The sequence below is a fragment of the Brienomyrus brachyistius genome, chromosome 25, assembly GCF_023856365.1.
Source record: "Brienomyrus brachyistius isolate T26 chromosome 25, BBRACH_0.4, whole genome shotgun sequence".
NCBI classification, from domain to species: Eukaryota; Metazoa; Chordata; class Actinopteri; order Osteoglossiformes; family Mormyridae; genus Brienomyrus; species Brienomyrus brachyistius.
In genome coordinates, this window is record NC_064557.1 from 9,664,257 (window position 1) to 9,685,946 (window position 21,690).

Sequence of the window (21,690 nt, forward strand, 5' to 3'; positions counted from 1 at the left end):
CACTACAAAAGTTAACAGGAACCCATTGAATATGGAGGGTCTTGTAGGTATAGACCGGAAGTAGGTACAGTGATCAAGAAGCACAGACACAGTGCCTCATAAAAATGTTATGAGGGCAGAAAGAAAAATGATTGGTTCAGAGAGATAGCCAATCAGATTGTGGAGGAGGTGGGTCCAACCAATCAGCCATCTTGCTTCAACCCACATCTTTTTCAATCTGATTGGTTCAGAAAGATAACCAATCATTTTTTGTTCTGCCCTCAAAACATTTTTGTGTAAGTAAAGCTCCCAGGAGCTATATAAAGTGTACAAACAAGCTAGTAAGTCACATAATAGTTGGCAATGAAGAAATGGTGGCAAATTCAATGGTTCCAACTCTCATGCCAGACAGCTAATGCTGTTTCTAAGCACAAGATAGTCAGTGCTTATAGCATTAGATTTAAATTGTTTTAAATACGTTTTCTCCCAGATTCACAGGTGGGAGTCCTGAGGGTGTGGAATGTGTCCAGAACGACCCCACTGGACAATTTCAAGCTGAAGAAGACTGGCTTCCACACCCTGCACGTACTGAACTCTCCACCTGCCAAGAAAAGCAAGTAGCTAAAGAGCAGGCCGCCTGAGAAAGGCCCTGGGTTTCCCACGCGGCGCCTTGTGTCCCTAACATATGTTTAATATCAACATTTGAACATCCTGCCTCTATAAGGTTCTAACTTGGCGATCTCATCCACTTCCTCTTCCCTCTCGCCCATCCGGGCGCTGGTTGTCCGACCCCCATTCCCACAGCCTTCGTCGCCGTCTCCCCCACCAAGAACCACCACACGTCGTCCACGAGCGAGGCCGTGCCCCCGCCGACGCTGTGCCAGAACCACGCCTTCTCGCTGCCACCAGGTCATGTGGTCTGTTGCTTCATGGACGGCGGTGTGGGCCTGTATGACATGGGGGCCAAGAAGTGGGACTTTCTCAGGGACTTGGTACGGAAGCCTAGTCAGACCAAGCCACCCTCTCGATATATACTGTCTATGTAGCGAGCAACCAGTTAATATGACAGCTGCTCTTATACTAAATATTAATTTGTACCACAAACAAATCATAAAGCTATAAGCACCCCGCATCTCAGTGGTGGCAAGCTGATGTTACTTTATTGGCCAGCAGGGAACTCCACAACTTAGGACGCATGCTAACAGCTTGATGGTTCATAGGTTAAGTTTATAAACAGAGGTTATCGTTATTTATGAAACTATTGACACAGTGAGATATTCTGCCGCTTAGGGGCATGTGGAGACCATATTCGACTGCAAGTTCAAACCAGACGACCCAAATCTGCTTGCAACGGCATCGTTTGATGGGACAATAAAGGTGTGGGACATCAATACCCTGACGGCCGTGTACACCTCACCTGGGAATGAGGGCGTGGTCTACTCGCTCTCCTGGGCCCCAGGTAAGGGTGACACATCACTATCGGGGCCCTGTTTTTATGATGATAAAGACGAAGAGGGTGAGGAGGATTCCTGAATGCTGATATCGCATGTGTTCGGTTAAAGGGGACCTGAACTGCATCGCCGGGGCCACGTCAAGGAATGGCGGTTTCATTTGGGATGTGAAAAAAGGCAAAATGATCACAAGATTTAATGAGGTATGTTCCAGCGTCTTTCAAATCCCTCTCCTTCTCGTGTTGTGGGTATTTGGTAACTAATTACACTGGTCAACGATTTTTTTACTTTGTTTTTGTCACACGATTCAAAGCAGGTGAAACTTACAGCACTGTGGGAGCAGCGCGTGGCTCAGTGGGCTAAGCCTGTGTGCCTGTGATTGGAAGGTTGCCGGAGGGTTAGGGTTAAGGTTAAGTTTAGGGTTTATTTGCTGTAAGTTGAGATCACGTGTTTCCTGTGGAGGTGACATATTTCCGATGGAGCTCCACTCTACAGGCGTCTGCAGCTGGACCCTCTTGAGGTCCCTGGACACCCCAAGAGCAGCCCTTCACAGCCAGCTTACTCTTGCCTATAAAGAGCAAGTTGGGGGAGGCGTAAAGAGAATTTCCCCACAGGGAAATTTTTATGCTGAATTCAGATATCTAACTGGAATTTCCCTATGATGCAATGATTTTGAGTGGCAAACAATAAAACTTCCCGCTAAATGCATATTTACCGTAGATGTGCATGATGGAAAGGGCTCATCTAAAACGTAGAAATGCGTTTGGCCTCAGGAACTCCAGCTGCTTTGATACCATTTTTCCAAGACGTTGTTTTTCAACATATGTTACAGCCTGTAAACTGTGGCAAAGCAACCTTACAGCGCTTCGAACTGTTCTGTAAAGTCTCAAAATGTTCCAAAATAGAAATAAATTAATTTTTCCTATGTTAAACTTTAATATACTCATGCAGTCTTAATAAGGAGTGATATACTATCGATATAGCCTAGAAACGACATCACTCAAAAACTATGGGCGACAGCACATAGACAGCACATGGATTTCTGAAATCAGCATTAAAAAAGTACCAAAAACACAGCCATTCGTTGTTCTCTGTCAAAATCTTTGTGGTATATGGATGATGCTGGAAAGAACATAATGTCCACCAGAGAGGCAGTGATTTCACGGCCAGGATACGTAGGTATGTAAGTAGCATTTCATCAGCTGAAGGCGAACCCGTTGTTCCTCTTGAAAGCATGGGAAGAATGGGATCTTCTGCATCGCGTGGAGCCACAAAGACTCCAAGAGAATAGCCACGTGCAGCGGCGACGGGTTCTGGTGAGTATCCTGCGGCCCGAGGGTCTTTTGCTTGTTCCCGTGTTCCGACGCAAACGTCTTCTCCCCGTTTCTTTTCCCCCACCAACCGAAGCATCATCCGCACCATCGACGGGAAGGTGCTGCATAGATACAAGCACCCAGCGGCTGTGTTTGGCTGTGACTGGAGCCAGAACAACAAGTAAGTGGCCTGACTGACACGCAGGGGCGAGAGGCAGAAACTGTCTCAACAACATGTCAGCGACGTTCTCAGTCTGCCTTACAAGCGATACCCAGAATGTCACACTGAGGAGCTAATCAAAAGCATGCGGAACGCTGTACAAAATGTTGTCAAAACCCCATGTCAAGGTTCTTCTGAATCTGGTACAATTATTACCGTTTAAAACGAACCTTTCTTACGAAATATCGCGGTTGTTCGATTTCATTTTGTCTGCTGCCTTTTTTTCACCATTGCGAATGTTATCGTCTTGTGGCTGTTTTGTCTCATCGTTGGCTCCACGGTTGCCTTTCCGCAGAGACATGATCGCCACGGGCTGCGAAGACAAGAACGTGCGAGTGTATTACCTGGCCACCAGCTCAGACCAGCCACTCAAGGTGTTCACCGGACACACGGCCAAGGTGTTCCACGTGCGCTGGTCACCCCTCCGGGAGGGCATCCTCTGCAGCGGCTCCGATGATGGGTAAGAGGGGCGTCAACTGTGTGGCCCTTGATCATGGCTCAATGAGCACAGAACTGTTGCGGAAAATTCAGAAACCGTTCCGCGCAATTATTGTACCGCAACAATCATTTACTGTACGCAAAAAACATTCCCCTTTCTTGTTCAGCATTGACAGTCATGATGTACCATCCTGTTGTCATACTTCAGGTTCTCCTTCACCTCACATTCCCCAGTTTAACTTTCAGTTCCATTTACTGTCCGTCGAGTAACTTAGCCGCAGCGCCACCTTTTGGCATGAAATGCAGGACGGTACGGATCTGGGACTACACCCAGGACGCATGCATCAGTGTGCTTAGCGGACACAGTGCCCCTGTGCGTGGCCTCATGTGGAACACGGAGGTCCCGTATCTGCTGATCTCAGGCAGCTGGGACTACACAATCCGCGTGTGGGACACTCGGGACGGCACATGCCTGGACACCGTGTACGACCATGGTGCCGACGTCTATGGTAAGACTATGCAGAGCTCCTGTGGGGGAACCAATCCCAGGCTGGAGGAGGAATCAGTTCTGTTATTTTCAAACGTTGGTCATATATTTGGGCTAAGGTTGGGGAGTATGAACAAGTGCAGCTCGTTGCCATCCCGGGAGTGACAGTATACTGCATCGGGCCCTGCAAAGCGGTACTCTAACTTGCGGGGAAAAATTTGGGGGTTGTTGGCCGGATTGGCACTCCAGCCACAGTAAGAAAAAACACGTTACGACAGCTCCTACCAGACAGACATGACATCCTTCTGCTCTCCGCGGGAGTAGCTCTGCTGCCGCTGCCCACAGAAAGGCTGCCCACATCATGAAGGGGATGGGGGAAAGCCTTCGGGGAGCCTCATCCCCGGAAGAGTTGAGAGCGCCGGAGAGCTAATAGGGTCAGGCCTGTTGAGGATCAGAACTGGTATGGTACCGAAGCGTCACCCATTGCAATTGGGCCCCAGTCTGAGGCGGCCCATCCTGGTAGGGACTCCCATCTTCCTCTGCTGTTGGAGGAGCTTGATAAACTCCGCATTTCAGTGGTGGCACCAACTGAGGTACGCAGACAGAGGAGTGGTCAGATCTCTATTTTTGGTCTGATGACTTTCATGACTGCCGTACTCAGGAAGTAGCTGTTGCTGTGGTGGATTGGCTCCTCCTGATGGTGTCGAATGTCGCTTCTTTCGACAAGCGTATTTCGAGACTCATGCTAAGGCGCTCTTTGGGTTTCTAGTTTTGTCTGTTGACTCAGTGTATGCTCCGACCACGGTGAGTGATGTCTCATTGAGAAAGACATCTTGCTCGGTGGTGGAGGTGACGCTCCTCTGGTCATGGGTGACTTCAGTGCGACCACTAGCACTGACAGGACTGGCTATGAGGATTGTGTCGGACCCCACGGATCTGGTGACTGGGGTGATAGTGACTCCATGTTCCTTGACTTTGCGAAAGGTCAGGGGCTGCGGGTTGCTGGATCCTGGTTCCAGCACCCTGAGCACCCATCGTTGGACTTGGTATCCAGTACTTTTGGTGCGGCGAAGGAGATCGATCACGTCCTCGTGGGCAAACGCTGGAGGCTCCTACAGAACTGCAGGGTCTACGGAAGTGCCCAGTTTGCGAATTCTGACCACAGACTGTTGCTACTCTGAAGATTCAGCTGTGAGGAATTTGCAGGCTTGGGTGCAATTGCAGACTCTAATGTGATGTGGGAGACCTTCCGTGAGAAGACCCTGAAGGTTGCTGAGGGTTATTTTGAGGATGCTGGTGTTTCACCTCACAGGGCACCCTGGATATTACTGAGAGGATATGCAGCACAGGACTTGGTGGCAACTCCAGTCTGTAGCGGGAACTGAGGAGGACGGCTGTAACGGCTCTGAGGGCAGATAAGGAGGTGTTAGTTAGAGGAATCTGTGAGCAGGTGACACACCATCTGTGGTCTACTAATCTAAATCCTGCTTACTGAGGAATTGAAGCATTACGCACATCTGAATGTGTTCTTCAGAGAGTCATAGTCAGGGCAGGTGATGGAACGGTCCTTATGGATGACATTGCAGTTGTGACCGGCTGGGCTGGCTACTTTAAGCAGCTGATTAAAGTCGATCCTCCGACTAAGATGTTGGACATCTCCACAGTTTCTGAGGGTGGTCCTCCGATCAGCTGTGAACCACTCAATCTCACCGAGATTGCACAGGTGGTAAATCAGATGGGGGTAGGGAAGGCTACAGGGATCTGTGATATCCGGGGTGAACTTCTCCAGGCTGGTGGTAAGGCTGTCCTCCTGGCATTGCAGGCAATCTTTGGTTCCATTTGGGAGTCAGGCGTCATCCCAACTGACTGGAAATTGGGACTTGTCTCTTTCTGGAAGTGGATGGGTGATCGCCTGGATTGTGGCAACTCCAGGGTGATAACACTGCTCTCAGTGCCTGCCGGGAAAGGTCCTTGCTAGGGTCATCCTTACCAGGATCTGTGATGACTTGTTCACCAACCAGTGACCAGAGCAGTCTGGTTTTATGCCTAAGAAGTCTACCACCACTTGCGTTTGAGCACAAATGCAAATATGGGCAGAGATTCCTTGCAGCCTTTGATGATTTTCATGAAGTGTTTGACTCAGTTGATTGAGCTGCCCTGTGAGGCGTCCTGAGACTTTGTGGGATCCCCCCAAAGTTGCTGGACGTCCTGGCCAGCATGGCCTGTACACTGGTACACTGGTACACTGGTACACTGGTACAGCGAGTGCTGTGCATAGTGGAGAGAGAACCTCTGCGTTCTTTCCAGTTGATTCTGGGGTTCATCAGGATTGTGTTCTTGTTCCTTCTCTATTCAGTGCTTACATGGACTGGGTGTTGGGCAGGGTCGTGGGGTCAAGTGGCTCTGGGGCATCTGTTGGTGAAGAAAGATTCACTGATTCACTGAGTCTATCCCTGATCGGGATTTTCGAAAAACTGAGGGAGGAATCAGGGTGTCTGGACTTGCGAGTCTCCTGGATAAAAATTAAGATCCAGGCCTTTAATGACTTCTTGGGCATAGCCATCAGTAGTGTGTCTGTCTGCTTGGAGAATGAGTTCACTTACCTCAGCAATGACATTCATGTCACTGTTGACTCTTCCTATGAAGTTAGGAGACAGATTGGAAGAACATAGGGGGTCATGAGGTCACTGGAAAGGGGTGTGTAGCTCCCGATATTCTAGTAAGAGGACCAAGGTCCAAGTCTATAAGTGCTGGTGCTCCCTGTCTTGCTGTGTGGCTGCGAGACATGGACGCTTTCCAGTGAGCTCAGACAAAGACTGGACCCCTTCGGTACTGTGTCTCTTCAAAGAATCCTTGGACACTGCCAGTTTGACTTTGTGTCGAATAAGCAGTTACTAGGGGAGTCCTGAATGAAGCTCATTACCTGCTTTGTGAGGGAGCATCAGTTACATCACTATGGCCGTGTGGCGTAATTCCCCGAGGGTGATCCGGCTCGCAGGATCCTCTTTGCTGAGGACCCGAGTGACTGAACCAGACAGATGGATGGGATTGGACCACGAGTCTGTCTGGGGGTTCAGCAGCCAGGATCCTGAGGTGTTTCATCATGTGGTGGGTGTGGCAATGTGCAGCACCAGTGCATGCTCCCCAAACCCAATTAGGCTAAATGAAATAATTAATTATGAAGCAGTTAAATTATAAACAAACATTTTAATCAGAACTATGCAACATAGAAAAAAATATTCATGTTTTTTGGGATATACCATGCAGGATGGATGGATGGATGGATTTTGCCACATTCTGGTAATGTGGGCAGATCATGATTAAAGACGGCATTGTGTATGCTGTCCTGCTACAGGCCTCACCTGCCATGCCAGCCGGCCCTTCACCATGGCCTCCTGCTCTCGAGACTCCACCGTGAGGCTGTGGTCGCTCACCCCCCTCATCGCCCCACTCCTGGTCAATATCTTAGCCGATCACAGTTGGGATGACATCATGGGCAACACCGGTAAGCTCTCCGAGGCTGCTTCTCACACAGCAATGAGACCGAAGTAGTAATTATAAAAATCTGGTTCATGTAGTGTAATTTGGTCCGTAACTAACAGGTAGCTCTGTAGCTTCAGGACAACAACTAGACTAGTCCTCAACTAAACTTGAACCTCAGTTCAACTAAACTAAACTAAGCTAGAAGATTTAAATAATTATAAATGGTTGCTGCATATTTATTATTAGCCATTTTTATTGTGATGGCCGCAAGCGAGCTGCAACGTAAAATGAGGAAAACACAAGATAGTGTAGCTCAATGTTGAGTTTATTGTAGAAAGGAAAAAGAACTGTAAAGATGTCTAAGGGAAGGAAAATAGATCTGTGAGTTGGGTATGCATGCAACCCAAGAAGTATTTTATTGACAAGACACCAAAAGGGATGACTTTGTACTGAACGGACTCATATGTAGTGTCTTAAATGAAAAATAAAAAAATGAGAGAGAATCCAAGGGAAGAGCTGCAGGCCTCTTTATGCACCAGGCGGATAGTATGAGATAATGATGAGACCTATTGCTATTGTCTCTCCTCCAACCACAACACTGCCATCATTGGGCTGATGGGGGTCATCTCTTTCCCCAAAAGGGCTCCACTTCCTAGTCACATTAAGCAAAAACAGGCCTGATGTTGCACCCCTACCATCACCAGAGTATAGCTATCTACTTCCTGGGACCTAGGTATATAAAGGGGTAGTAGGAGGGAGATGAGAAGGGAGAAAAACACAGGACAAGATATGGGCAACCACATTATCCTGGCCTCTTATATGCTTAATGATCAGATTGAATGGTTGAAGGATCAATAACCGCCATATAACTCTTTGGTTATGATTTTTCCTCCAGTAAAGGAACACTAAACGTTTATTATTGGTGTAAACAACCACAATATATGGAGATCCCAAATGAATCTCATAATGTTTGACAAAAAGGACCAGGGCAAAATCCTCCTGGTCAACAGTGGCATAGCACTGCTGGCAGAATTTAACCTTCCTCGAATAATAAGAGACAGGGGGGCTCGATACCACCCTCTCCCACCTGCAAAGGTACAGTTCCATCCACACTTGCATTTACAACTACATTAAATGGCTGCCCAAAGATAGGCACACGCAGCACTGGTGCACTTGCCAACAAGGCCTTAGTTGCTCCAGAAGCCTGCTGACAAGCAGGAGAACATTGAAAAAAATGGTTTAAGGCTCAGGAGATCTGTCAAGGGTATAAGTAGCAAAAATCTCACAGCATGCATAGTAGTACCCCCATCATTCCTAAGAACCTATGCAATTCCTACGATGTGTAGGCTCTGGGAAACACATGGCCTCACCTTTGGCATCCACAGGATGCACCTGCCCACCCCAACCATCTCACCAAAGTAAGTCACACTGGCCTTTCCAAGGTCACATTTGGAGAGGTTGTTGGTGTGGTTGACCCTCACAAGACAAATAAAAAGTTGGATAAGATGTTCAGACCAGGAGGAATTGCACATTTTCAAGGTAGGCTTCACAGCCTAGCAACCCAAGAAGTATTTTATTGACAAGACAGCAAAAGGGATGACTTTGTACTGAACGGACTCATCTGGGGTTCCAAAAGCTGACAACTCTCTGGCTCTGCCAGTCAATGGTACTTGGCAGTAGCCCTTTAGAAGATCGATCTTAGTTACAAAGTTTGTGAACTCCTCGTGGTCAATGCAATCATTTATCCTTGGCAACAGATAACAATCAGGCTTTGTAGTGGCATTAAGCCGGTCTGTACAAAATCTGTACGGCTATCATGCTTAACCAAGGATTACAACTTGACTCAGTTAAATCATTACTTAGCATATATAATGTCTCTTTTTTAATAATTCTTTTCTTTTTGGGTTGGCCTGGTAGGCGTGTTGGTTGATGAGTTGGGCTAATCCCACATCTCAACGTGACATGTCATGCTCAATGACCAATGTTCTACTGGGCACATCAGGGAAGAGATATGGGAAAGAGTTGATCAGTGCCATGATATCTCTTTTTCCTGCAGCCAAGTAAGCCAAAAAGGCGGCCACGTCGATAAGCACTTGGGAATTCCTGAACTTCTGCAGAGGGAACAGCAACTTCTTCATCGTCATGACATACAACATTGCATGGCACACTTGTGGATGAGACACTAGAACACAATTCAGCATTGTCTGCAGAAACCGCCATAAACCCAACAGAAGTTTCGGGGGAAAGTAAGGCTTTAGGAGGTTCAGGTGGCATGCATGGACCTGCCTGCGTTGGTCAGATATTTCTGACCAGGCAGAAATCACACAAAACTCTATGGGCCAGAAAATTTAGCTTGGAAGTGGCTGGAAACAACCGGCCACAAAGCCAGCACTCTATCACCTGGCGTGAAAGCACGAGTTGTAGCTTTTCTGTTATACAAATTCTGCAACTGTTTCCTCTGTTTCTTTCATTTCTAACACCTTCAGCACCTTTATTATACTTTTTACACAAGTTGATAGTATTCTATCAACCTCTATTAGCTGCTCTTTAGTCAACCTATCAAGCAGCTTCATAGACAGCTCACTATAGAACTGTTCTACAACAGAAGTCATATTGGGATGTAACACAAGAGAACCAATTTTCAATCAAATAGAAACAGTTCAGCAGAGTATACAGCACACCAACAAAGCACACCACAAGATCAACGCTCTTATTAGAATAAGTTAAGAGGAAATTCAAATGCCAAGCCACTTAAGCCTGCCTATGAAATCTATAACAGCAGTCAATACATACAATATAACTCTGGAATAAAACACCTGTAATTGCTAGATGATGATTGGCTACTCGCTCTTGATGAAACAAGTTAATTCCACAACCACGACACTGCTGCAGTCAGACTGGTGAGGGCACTGAGGGATGTAACGTCATTCAAAACTTTATCTTTATTGTGCCAAAGCAAGATCAAAGATGTTTAATTAGGAAAAGGTACGAGTATCTGAGTATGAGTATGAAGTTTGTGCTGCTACCCAGAATTCCCGTCATTCATCCTTTGTGCAGACCGGGCCATGGTTCCAGGTGCCCCGCCTCTGCTCTGCGGTAAAGTGTCCAGGGACATCAAGCAGGAGCTGGACAAGCTGGCTGGTGACGTCCGGGTCAAGAAGCTGAGGTGGTTCTCTGAGTGTTTCTCTGTGAGTGCAGCACCCCGACCAGAAACCATGTAGCTTGACATGTTATCACTGCTCATGTTCAATATGATGTATAACGCTTCTGTCTGGACTCTTTGCAAAACACCTGCTGTCCTTTTCATTTATCTAGGTGTCTGTCGAAATGATGCAAAATGGTTGCAGATTTATACATTATGCGTGTTTACTGAGTATAGTACCTAAACTGGTAGTCAAAGCCTTAACTAGCAAGAGATGAAAAGAAGGAGAGATGGGTTAAAAGAGAGGAAGAAGGAATGAGGAGCCTGGGTGAGGAACGGAGTGTGAAAAATGCTCTCGGATGAGGGAAACTCATTTTAATTAAATCAAGAGTCAACCCCATGTTGCTCCAGCACCAGGGGAACTGGCTGTCTTTCTGGGGGTGGGATAAGGAGAAGAGGGAAAGGAAAAAGGGGGACAGACAGAAACAAAGGTAGAATAAGAACGAGTGAGCGACAGGCCACCCCTCAGCTCTGCCAAGTGAACCAGTGTAGCACACACGGAGACTCACAGACACTCTGCAAGAAGGAGAGTTTTCTCTTAAGGCACTTGCTTGTTCTGTGAGCTAGTGGCTCTGTTGGCACAGAAGGACGTGATGTGTGCGACTGGGTTATCCTCACTTCACAGCCTCCCGGAGGCAGCCACAACCTGTGGGACCTGGTGGCGGTGATATCTGGCCAGGACGACAGCCTCCTGCCCCAGGGCTACGGGAATGGCATCATGCACATGAAGCACCTAGTCCGCTTTAAAACTGTGAGTCAGGCGGCTACTTCTGTGGCTGGACTTTGGGTTTATTTTGGTTACTTGGGCAATTTTTAGCAATGAATTGTCTTAAGGTATACGATTTGTACAATGCAGTATATTTTATACAATAAATGACATAGTGTAACTTTATCAGCGTAGGGAAAATAGTTTTCGTTTTCTCATGCGAGGTGACCTAAGTGGTCCTATTTCCCCGTCACCAGTCAGAGGCCCAGGAGTTAACGATAGTCAAGATGTCCAAGTTTGGAGGTGGAATCGGTGCGCCAAGCAAAGAGGAGCGGCTAAAGAGGGCAGCGGAGATCCACCTGCGCTTGGGGCAGATCCAGCGTTACTGCGAGCTCATGGTGGAGCTTGGCCAGGTGGAGCTCCTGCAGCATGCTTCTCCAGTGGTGTAGTGCCATCGATCATGTAGCTGACAGCTTAAAGCCTGTGCTGTGTTTTACAGTGGGAGAAAGCCTTGTCTGTAGCCCCAGGCGTGTCCATGAAGTACTGGAAGAAACTGATGCAGAGGTAACTTTATAGGCTTATGGTCTGACCCATTTAGAACCAGTTTGACCGTAGAGATGGAGAGTAAGCTGGTGCATCATCAACATGTTGTCATGCCTGGATCGTCTGATCCTCCTGTGTGCCACGCCCCCTCGTTAACCTCGTATGGAGTCCCTGTGTTTACCAGCTGTCTCGTGTTATTTCCATTTAGTCCTGTGTATTTTAGTCCGCGTTCGAGTATGTTTCCCATAGGTCTGTCATTGAAGTCTCATTGTGTAGTGCCACCTGTTTTGCCTGTTCCATGTCCCAGCTCTTATTTCCCATTAAATCCCGTTTTCCCCCGATCCGTCGTGTTCCTCTTCCGTTTCCCCGTTTCATGTACCGCGCTTGGTCACGACGGAATCACAGACCTCAGAAAGAAGGTACCTTTCTTCATAGAAGAGGAGTACCTCGTCTTGACTGATAATGCGCACCAAGTGGAAGAAGTGTGCGAAAGGACCCCAAAAGGACCCCAGAGCTCATCGAAAGCTGGGAGAAGGAAGGAAAAGCGGAGTCTCCGTAAGCAGGAAGACCCGCCGGGGACCTTCCTGGGGACTACCCTGATCCAATTCTGGACCCAGCAGTGCTCAGCCCTGCCGTCACCACTGCCGATTCGCAGAAGTGGGTGCCCGATATCTGCATTGCTGCTACTTCCTTTCCAGCCCCAGCAACTCGCCCCTTTCTAGGGACACGCCTGGCTCTTAAAGGGGCCAGGTGGGTTGGGGAGGCTATCCCGCAGGGCCCCAAGATCCATAAATGGGCGATGCCGACTGCACAGGCACAAACCCCTGCTCTGCCCTCTGTGATTCCTGAACCCCCAGAGGTTCCTGCTCCACCCGTTCCTGGGGCACCTGCTCCGCCCGTTTTTGAGGCACCTGCTCCGCCCATTCCAGAGGCGCCTGCTCCACCAATCCCTGAGGCTCCTACTCTGCTTGTCCCTGAGCCCACAGAGGTTCCTGCTCCTGAATCTCCAGTTCCCCGAACTCCTGATCCTAAACCTCCGGCTCCAGTACCCCCTGCTCCCGACCTTGCTCCCATAACACCATCTCCCATGACCCCAGTCCCTGTCCCTGAGGAGGTCTCGGACTGCCTGACCACCGGGATGGCCACACCGGGACCACCCCTTGGGAGAGGAAGAGCTCGAATGGGACCCCTCGGGGATTTCCCTGATGGCCCCACTGGACCCTTCTGGGGGAGTGACTCCTCTGCTACCACTTCAGCAGGGTACCACGGCCGGGTCCCTGCCTCTCAGTCTCCCGGACAGGGAGGGGACACCTGCGCCGGGGTCAGGTCCCACCCACCTTGCCCCCAGGCTCACCCACGGTTCCTCTGGCTCCTGCTCGGCGATCGCCTGCAGGTCTTTCGGCTTTGACTCAGCATTCACCTGTGGTCCCCCTGGCTTCAGCTCGGGGGTCGCCTTCGGTCCTGCCTGCAGCGCCTTGTCGGCCGACGACGGTCCAGCCTCCGCCGCCTCGACAGTCGCCTGTGGGTTTCCCTGCTCTGACTTGTCATGCGCCTACGCCTTTCCCAGCTGGGGGGTGTCTTCGCCTGCGGCGGCTTCTGCTCCTCCTCCCCAGTCTTCCCTTCATCGCCCTCCTCGCCTCCTTCCCCAGTCCCTCCACCTTCCTCCTCGCCCCCTCCGACATTCCCTCCTGCTCCCACCTTGCCCAAGTGGGTGACTCCTGCCCGGGGCCACGTTACTGCCGCGCTGCTTGGGTGTTTACGGCATCAGGGTTCCTTGTCGGTGCTAAATCCGACAAGTTACCCTGATAAACCAGTAACACCGCTTCGTAGTACAGGCCACAGGTGATGACCTTCATCTCCTAACCCACTAACCCACCCACACTACTGTCACACAGGAGGGCTGACCAGCTCATTCAGGAAGGAGATGATGATGTTATTCCGTACTGCATCGCCACGGGTGATGTAAAGAAGCTGGTCAGTTTCTTTACCTCCCGGGGACAGCTGAACGAAGCCCTCGTAGTGGCTCAGGTAGCAGCCTTTCCTACTATTAACTGTCCACAACATTTTCCTGTCACCCTCCCTAATTCATTTTTGTCACACTTTCATAAACCATATACACATCATCACCATAATGCATTATACATTTTGCATTTTCAGATAACAGGAAACAGGTGAAGTATATGTCTCCAGGGTTTAAACCTGCGGCATTTTAGACTATAAACCTGGAAAAGACCACGCCTTTGATGGTGTTTAATAATAATCGTGCCTTTGATGGTGTTTATTTAAGTTGAAGACTGAACCTGTAAATAACCGTGTCTCTGTGAAGGTTTATTAACAGCTAAACAGTGAACCCGGGAATAATAAACATTAGCAAAGGTGCAGTTAAAATTAAAGACTGAAATAACCAACTTTAATAATGTTTATTAAAGACTGAACCTGGAAATAATGGCACATTTGCAAATATTTATGAAAGCCAAAGACTCAAGAAGGAAATAAGGGCACCTTTGGTAACATTTCCTAAAGCTAAAGACTGAACCCTAAAAACTTGAATGCGGAAATGTCTATGCCTATGCTGACCATATTATGCTTGGAGTGTTTTTTCTGACTCTCTCCCCTGCTGGATAGGTTGCTTGTGAAGGGAACATCCACATACCTCAGACATCCTCAACAAAAATACCTGCTAACACTGAAGATAACAATGTGGAAATGTATAACGGGTAAGGGTGCATCCTCCTTGGAGGGTCTACAGTATGTGTTGGGGTTGCAATACATTTACTGCTGTGTCTGTAGAGCAAGTTGAAAAAACAGACTGACGGCTGATGTTCGGCGCTTTCAGGTTGCTGCAATGCGTAAGCAGGGAGCTGGCGGAGTGGTACTTTCAGGACGGGCGGGCCGTCCTGGCCGCATGCTGTCACCTGGCTGTGGACAACATAGAGGTGTGGAGCTTTCCCCAGACATAAGAGGGACTCCAGTTTTACTGTGACTAACAAGCCCTAAAGCTGAGGCCGCAGAAGCTTAGGAAAACTGAGAGCAAACAAATTGATTTTGAAGTTAAAAAATAAAGCAGAGTTGTCTAATATTTTACAACACAGGAGTGTAGTTCAAATCCTTAAACAGACATCACTCCAGAGGTTCAAATCAGATTTTTTTTACATAACACACAGATGCTGTGACCTACGACAAATGCTTTCTGACCGTGTGTGTGTGTGTGTGTGTGTGTGTGTGCGTGCGTCCTTCCTGAGCCAGCTGGCCATGACGAGTCTGATCCGGGGCAACGAGCTTGAGCTGGCTGTGTGTACTGGCCTGGCGCTGGAGAAAGCGGCTGGTCCCACTACTCACTACGCCCTGGAACTACTAGCCATAAAGTACATGACAACCCCCATGTGGTAAATATGTCTATGTACATATAGCATCACACGTACAAACATGCAGCGTATATGGCCATGCCTGAATATTAAATGTATAGACATATATATTGCCAAGGGGCAACTAACAGTTGTGGTGTCAAAACATGATGTCATTATGAATGGAAGGAACCCCTTTGTAAACCTGTTTCCCAGACAGTCCACAGAATATTCTTTCCATAATGCCGAACATTCACTGCACATTGCACTTGCTCCCAGCTTCCCATGTGTTGGAAACAGGTACTTTGTTTTCCTTGCATGTTGCCCATTTGCATCTGTTCACGGCTGCTGTGTGTTAGACCTTCTCTTTTTGTTATTGTCATCGTCCCCAAAGTCAACCCTCAAAGCGTCTGTTGCATATTTATGTTTGAAGACCTTCCCTGCGTTTGGTGCTGGTTTCCACTGAAATATTGGTCATGGCCGCAAGGGGTCAGTATGATGTGTATTGTCTGCTAGCTTATTCTATACCCAATATTTTTTCCCTTTATCTCACAAAGTAATATCTAAATGTCCTTTGTTATCATGTAAATAAGACCATGGCTGATGCTCTTTTCATTTAGCAGGTTAAAAAGAAGTGGCAGATAGTTTGAGGTAGATAGAATCTTTCTGAGAAAAGTTAAAAAAAAACACACTATATGATTACACCAAAGGACCGATTTTGTGACTCTAATATTGGTCCGATGCTTTATTTTCCGTTTTTTTCTTTCATGAGAATATGCTGTAACATTCAAACAGTTATTAAAGGTTGAGTCTGATTAATAAACCTGAGTGCTTAGTGTCTGCAAACCAGGAGATCAATCTTCAGTGTAAAAAAACTACAGAACCTCCAGTGCAATTCAGGGTTTGAATTTCCCTCCCTCACATTCTTCCCCTCTCTCTCGTGCCCCTTTTCAGTGGCCGTGACTAATGTGATAACATATGTCTCCCTCTTCAGGGATCTGGCTGCAGACTTGCTGCGAATGATCCCAGACAACGAAATCCTGTTAGTCAAGCTCTGTGCTTTCTATCCCGGGAGTGCCAGCGAAATCAACGATCTCCGCGAAAAAGTAAGGCTTGAAATTAGCCACGTTTTATGGACCTGTTGTACAGCCCCGCGGCTTTTACGGAGTCCCGCTCATTTGCATCCTTGTCCTTTTTATTACCTTTATCGAAGTAATGAATGTTTCTTAAATGTCGTGCCGAAGAATTCGCGCTGCCACACGTGAAGAAACTTCAAATAACGTTAAATGAGGTGCATTTTGAGCAGTACTTCTTTCGTTTATGAAGAGCGATGCATCTAAGCACACCCCTCCCCCTCCCACCTCTGTTCTTCCAGTGCAGTCTACCATGTTTAGAGGAGTGCAACAGATTGGCCGAGGCTGCCCTCGCAGACGGGGAAACCTTCCAAGCCGTGAAGTACCTGCTTCTGAGCTCAGAGCCAGAGAGAGCCCTGACTATTGGCCTTGCGTTTGTGAAAGGTGAATCTATCTGCTTTGTTTAGGTCCTGCCCCAGCATGTCTTACATACTACAGCAAGCTTTAAATCACTGATCTTACCAAGTTGCTATACTCGTGCATGTTTCCAGCTTGTGTTTAACATCAACTGTTTCACATCTTTTTTTTTTATCTCCAATTTATTTCTTAACAGATCAACTGAGCAGCCCGGACTGGACCCTGGACTCAGTCTACCCCATTCTCGACCTCCTCAGCTACATCCGGACAGACAGGCTTATCCTCCCAAAGTGCAGTGAGTAAGTGCCTGCGTGTGCTGACTCCCCCTGCCCTGAAGAGGGCGGCAGTCCAGGAGCCTCGCCCTCCGTGCCCTGGCTCACCTTGCCACGCCGGCTCTCTGCTTCCAGGGAGCGTAACCAGCTGCTCATTCTGTGTGGCTACATCGGCGCCCTGCTTGCCGTGCAAAGGCAGTACACCAGCGTCGTGCCGGTGCTTTACGAGTACACCAGGTATGTGCGACCGTGGGAATCACCATGGCGATATCTGTATCGCCTCTACGGTCTTGATGATCTGGCCCGTGGGGCCTGTCTCCTTCTGCTTTAAGGATATCGGTGTGTTTTGTAAAACTGCGAAGATATAATGGATCTTTATGGGTAACAGACGTTGTATAACATTTATTTTTTCGTACCCGCATCTCAGCATCACCAGTTCAATGAAACTTAAACATGTAGTGAATACACTAATGATGTCAGTTCTCTGAAAGCAGAAAAGCCTCAGGACTCCTTCTGGTGGTGAAGGTGTGCTATTGCTCCCCTGGGGTTCCCTTCCCACTCTCTGACCACATGTTGTCTCGCCGCTCCTCCAACTACAGCCAGCTGCTGAAGAGGCGGGAGGTGTCGGTGCCGCTGCAGATCGACCAGCTGTCCGCGGAGCTGGAGGCCTGGAGAGCGTGTACCCAGCCACCTTCCAAGTGGGTGACTCCTGCCCGGGGCCACGTTACTGCCTCGCTGCTTGGGTGTTACGGCATCAGGGTTCCTTGTCGGTGCTAATGTAGCTATTTACCAAAGGGTGAAATCCAAGTAAGGCCTCTTGAAGAAGCTGTACATAGCATGTGTGTTGAAGGCCAGGCTTGCGGACCATTGCTATGAGGGAAATCAACATTTCAGCTCAGCCAAAAAGTGTTTTAGATTATAAGAGATTTAGCGTAACAGCTGGAGTAGAACAAACAGGACAGAAGCTGTACCTTGGCTGGCGTTTGCTGCTGTTGTCTGCGACTGCGCCAACATGGCTTCCTTGTGGTCAGATGCCCCGAGTCCACCCCACCAACCGAGAGCCAGAGGGCGGGGCATGCGCTGCTAATGAGCCGAATTGGGGAGGCGCCACTGAAGGGGATGGAGGGTCCTGACTACGTCACAGGATCCAACCTTCCCAGTCACTCTGATGTCCAGATCTCCTGCTTCACTGGACTCAGGATACAGGTTGGTCTGCGGCCGCTGCTCTCCCATTCATCTCTCTTGGTTTCATACTTCCGAACGCAGGGCTTGATAAACTTTACATTCACAGCTAGTGTTCTGGAACGTTCCATTGTCAGTGCTTTGGAGACATTCGTTCCATTTGCTTCACACAGGGGCCCGTGTTCTTCCTCGAAGATGGGAAGTCGGCGATTACGCTGAACGACGCATTGATGTGGGCGAAAGTGAATCCATTTTCGCCTCTCGGGACTGGGATGCGTCTCAATCCTTTCTGAGCACGGGCACAGACAGTCAGATATAGGCACACTTACACGCACAAACACACACGTGCGCAAAAATTTTGCTTGTATCTGTCTTCTTTAGAAGGCAAAGGCTTGGACAGCTTTGGACAGATCCAGGACCAAACTGTCATAGGGCAGAAGCGATTAAATTGTTTATTAAATTGTATAATTGAGTGATTTTGTGGCATTTTTAAAACCAAAACACTCATTAGCTTATACACATCAGCTTAATTCTTTATGGAAAATGAGAAAACACAATTTAAATATTGTATATTTAGTTTTTTTTTTCAAATATTTGTTGAATATTTAGCAAGTAATACATGAATGCAACATTTTATTGTTTTAATGCTAAAGAATCAATATATTTAATCAAACTCTTGCTGGCCCATTGTAGAAGGGACTGGGAAAGTAAAGAACTTCAGTATTACCAGAGGAAACCCTGTTTCCAATGTCGAGGGTGTGTAATTTCAATATTAAAATCTGGAGTTGTGCCGATCTGATTCTAACTGTTTAGAAAGACGTCTCAGTGCTGTTTGTGTGAGCTTGCTTAAAAATTGTTTAAGAAGTAGGTGTGTAGTCAATGCTTAACATAGTAGTTCAGGTGGTCACCAGCCAGCAGTGAAACAGGTACATTTCACACCTGTCATTAATGATGCAAGCCGCGTTCCATTTACGCTGGAGGTTGGAAGTCGGAGCTGGGAATGAAGTCACACCCAAATTAATCGTGTTCAACTACAAGAAGCCGGAAAGCCGTTCAGAAATACCAGTTCTAGCCAGACTTATTGTTAGCCATGGTTAGCAATACCGATTAATAATAACACACTACAAAGTGTCTTGCGTATAAAAACACCATAGCAACATGTCCACAAATAGCGGTTGGACATACTGTGTGTACGACCAATTTAATGTGAAACAAATAAGACAATATATAACTACAGCCTTCACTTCTGTTGATGAAAGGTGCAGCCATCTTGAATTCTGAGGTCGGAGTTGTAGAGGTTCCACCAACTTACCAAGTTGGAACTTTGACTTCAGGGGCGTTCCAGTTTAAATTTCCGACTAGCTAAATTTCAACGCACTATTAGTCACACCTGAAATTCATGGTGAGTTTGCACTCTGTCCTACTGTTGGTTCCAGTTGTACTCAAAGCCGTGCACATAGATAAGGTCTGGAGCGCTCCGTTAAGCCTGTGGCCAGGTATAATTTAACTTGTGACGCTTTTTAATTACTCAGACAACACTGTGAGTTTATGCGATCATTGAATTTACTTGGGGGAAAAAACACGACTTGTTGTTCTCCTAGAAAAATCTCGATTCATAAAGCTGTCAGTTTTGCTAGTTTCTCTTGAGCATGGTCAACGTCGGCTGCCTCCAGTCAGCAGAGGAGGACGGCCTCTGTGAAATATGCCAGCTGCTGCGTACTGAGTGCGTTTTGCTTTAGCATGTATTCTGTATATGTCTGTGAACATTACTTTTGTAGAACCAAAAGAAAAAAAACATGTATAGCAGAGGATGGAGATTTCAGGTCCAGAGAGTACAAATCCAGACCAAGATTTTGTTCCAACCAACCTGTTGAGTACTCTGTGACTGTGACTCTTTATACTCAACTGATTGGTTGAAACAAAATCTTGGTCTAGATTTGTACTCTCTGGACCTGAAATCTCCACATCTGATGTATAGGCTATGAGGTTTAGTTACCAATTTGTTATCCTGTATTATTATATATAATTTGGCTGTGCTTTGTTTCTGGGTAAGGGATGGAGATAAATGCATATTTTAGCAAGGCAGCTGAAGAAAAACTATATTTTTCCACGAGAGAATCAGTATAGATGTTCTGTTTTTACCTCGTCACAACAGAGCATCCTTAGTGCTGAAGCTGGTCATTTCTCCATGAACTCTGACTAATCCCATCACACTAGTCACTACACTACATGTCAGTGTGAATGACCACTGTCAGTTGGCAAAATTACTTTCAGAACCAGTAATGATTCAGATTCAGTAATGCTACAATGACTAGTATTTGTGTGTGTCATGTCATTTCCTTAATTTGCCTGTTTTCGTTATTAGTAAATGTGTCGGATCATGGAAGCTGTGCCTTAATCGAATCACACTTTAGAACCATCGTTTACTTTGTCAAAAACGTTGTCTATAAAAAAGAAGGTAAGTATTGATAGGCAGTTTCAGAAACACAGAACGTTCCTCTACAACGATAAAGTATCAGTTTAAGAATACAATGCGTTTCTCATTTTGCACTGTGAAATTTATTAGTTTCTTAGCGTGTTTATGAATTTATCGTTTTATGTGCGAGATGTACGTACATGTAATCAAATTCACTGTAATATACTGCGACAAATTCCTGTTGTCATGTTTAAAAAATGGATGGGGTATATTTAGCTCATTTATATGTTAGAGGCTACCCATATTTGCTGTTTATCTTTGCAGCAACTTATAACACATAATTAATTTACGAGAATGTAAGCATATCAGGTGTTTGATCAGTGTTCGCATAGTAAAGCATACATATGAAAGCAGAGGGATAGAAGCTGAAGAGTGTATATATTTTTATTTGCACCTCTTTAAATATTGGGCATCTTTGCTTTATCCTTAATGTGTAAGCAAAATTACCTAAATTTTTAAAGTTCCATAGCTTTTTGTACTTTTGTTAATGTACTGTGGTTTTCAATGACGACAATAAAGACCATTGCTAATCTTTCCTTGACTCATTACCTGCTTTAACTGATAGATGGCGCTGTATACATACATCTTTAGACACGTCATCTTACAGCCTGGGATCTGACTCGGAACAGCTTATACCGCGTTAGCGGTCCGTGTCTGATTGGTAGGTGTGTGATGAGTAGTAGGTGTCAGATTGATTGTGTTCTGATTAACGGGCGTCTGATTGGTCAATGTTAAACTGCGCTGCGTTTGCATTGAGAACTGGTGTTCTGATTGGTCAGTCACTAATTGGTTGGTGTTTAAATAGCTGGTGTTTGCGTAGGTGGTATTCTATCGATCCGAATTTTAGATGCTTTGTTGAGCTGTTTATTTAAATATTTAGAAATATATGCTTAAAGATTATAGCTGGCAAGTTAAACCGTAGAGCATTAGTACGAGCAATTTTGTAGAGCTTCTATCATACATAATGTGTGTATACATATGTTTTTTTTTGGGTGCGGGTGGGGGCTTATTAGCGTCTGTTTGAACGATTATTCGCACTCTGTGTGTGCACAAGTGACCTATTTTTGTACGTTAGGGGATATTTAAATATTTATTTTTAGAAAG

The 21,690-nt window shown here is 46.8% G+C and overlaps 1 protein-coding gene across 3 annotated transcripts in view; it reads left to right on the forward strand.

The window, feature by feature from the left end:
- wdr17 (WD repeat domain 17) overlaps positions 1–21,120 on the forward strand; it is a 30,120-nt gene extending 9,000 nt beyond the window's left edge. For 2 of the 3 annotated variants that reach the window (XM_048996536.1, XM_048996534.1), the window contains exons 6-30: positions 470–592; positions 784–971; positions 1,270–1,438; positions 1,542–1,633; positions 2,664–2,746; positions 2,838–2,924; positions 3,259–3,423; positions 3,708–3,910; positions 7,244–7,393; positions 10,429–10,559; positions 11,199–11,324; positions 11,537–11,692; positions 11,779–11,843; positions 13,718–13,850; positions 14,448–14,539; positions 14,659–14,758; positions 15,069–15,208; positions 15,446–15,466; positions 16,161–16,272; positions 16,542–16,683; positions 16,853–16,955; positions 17,064–17,165; positions 17,528–17,626; positions 17,960–18,134; positions 18,284–21,120. In XM_048996536.1, coding sequence (XP_048852493.1) covers positions 470–592; positions 784–971; positions 1,270–1,438; positions 1,542–1,633; positions 2,664–2,746; positions 2,838–2,924; positions 3,259–3,423; positions 3,708–3,910; positions 7,244–7,393; positions 10,429–10,559; positions 11,199–11,324; positions 11,537–11,692; positions 11,779–11,843; positions 13,718–13,850; positions 14,448–14,539; positions 14,659–14,758; positions 15,069–15,208; positions 15,446–15,466; positions 16,161–16,272; positions 16,542–16,683; positions 16,853–16,955; positions 17,064–17,165; positions 17,528–17,626; positions 17,960–18,134; positions 18,284–18,403 — 3,077 coding nt within the window. In that variant the 3' untranslated portion in view covers positions 18,404–21,120. The remainder of the gene's footprint in view (positions 1–469; positions 593–783; positions 972–1,269; positions 1,439–1,541; positions 1,634–2,663; positions 2,747–2,837; positions 2,925–3,258; positions 3,424–3,707; positions 3,911–7,243; positions 7,394–10,428; positions 10,560–11,198; positions 11,325–11,536; positions 11,693–11,778; positions 11,844–13,717; positions 13,851–14,447; positions 14,540–14,658; positions 14,759–15,068; positions 15,209–15,445; positions 15,467–16,160; positions 16,273–16,541; positions 16,684–16,852; positions 16,956–17,063; positions 17,166–17,527; positions 17,627–17,959; positions 18,135–18,283) is intronic. The other variant, XM_048996535.1, reaches the window with a different exon arrangement.
- Positions 21,121–21,690: the final 570 nt, after the last annotated feature.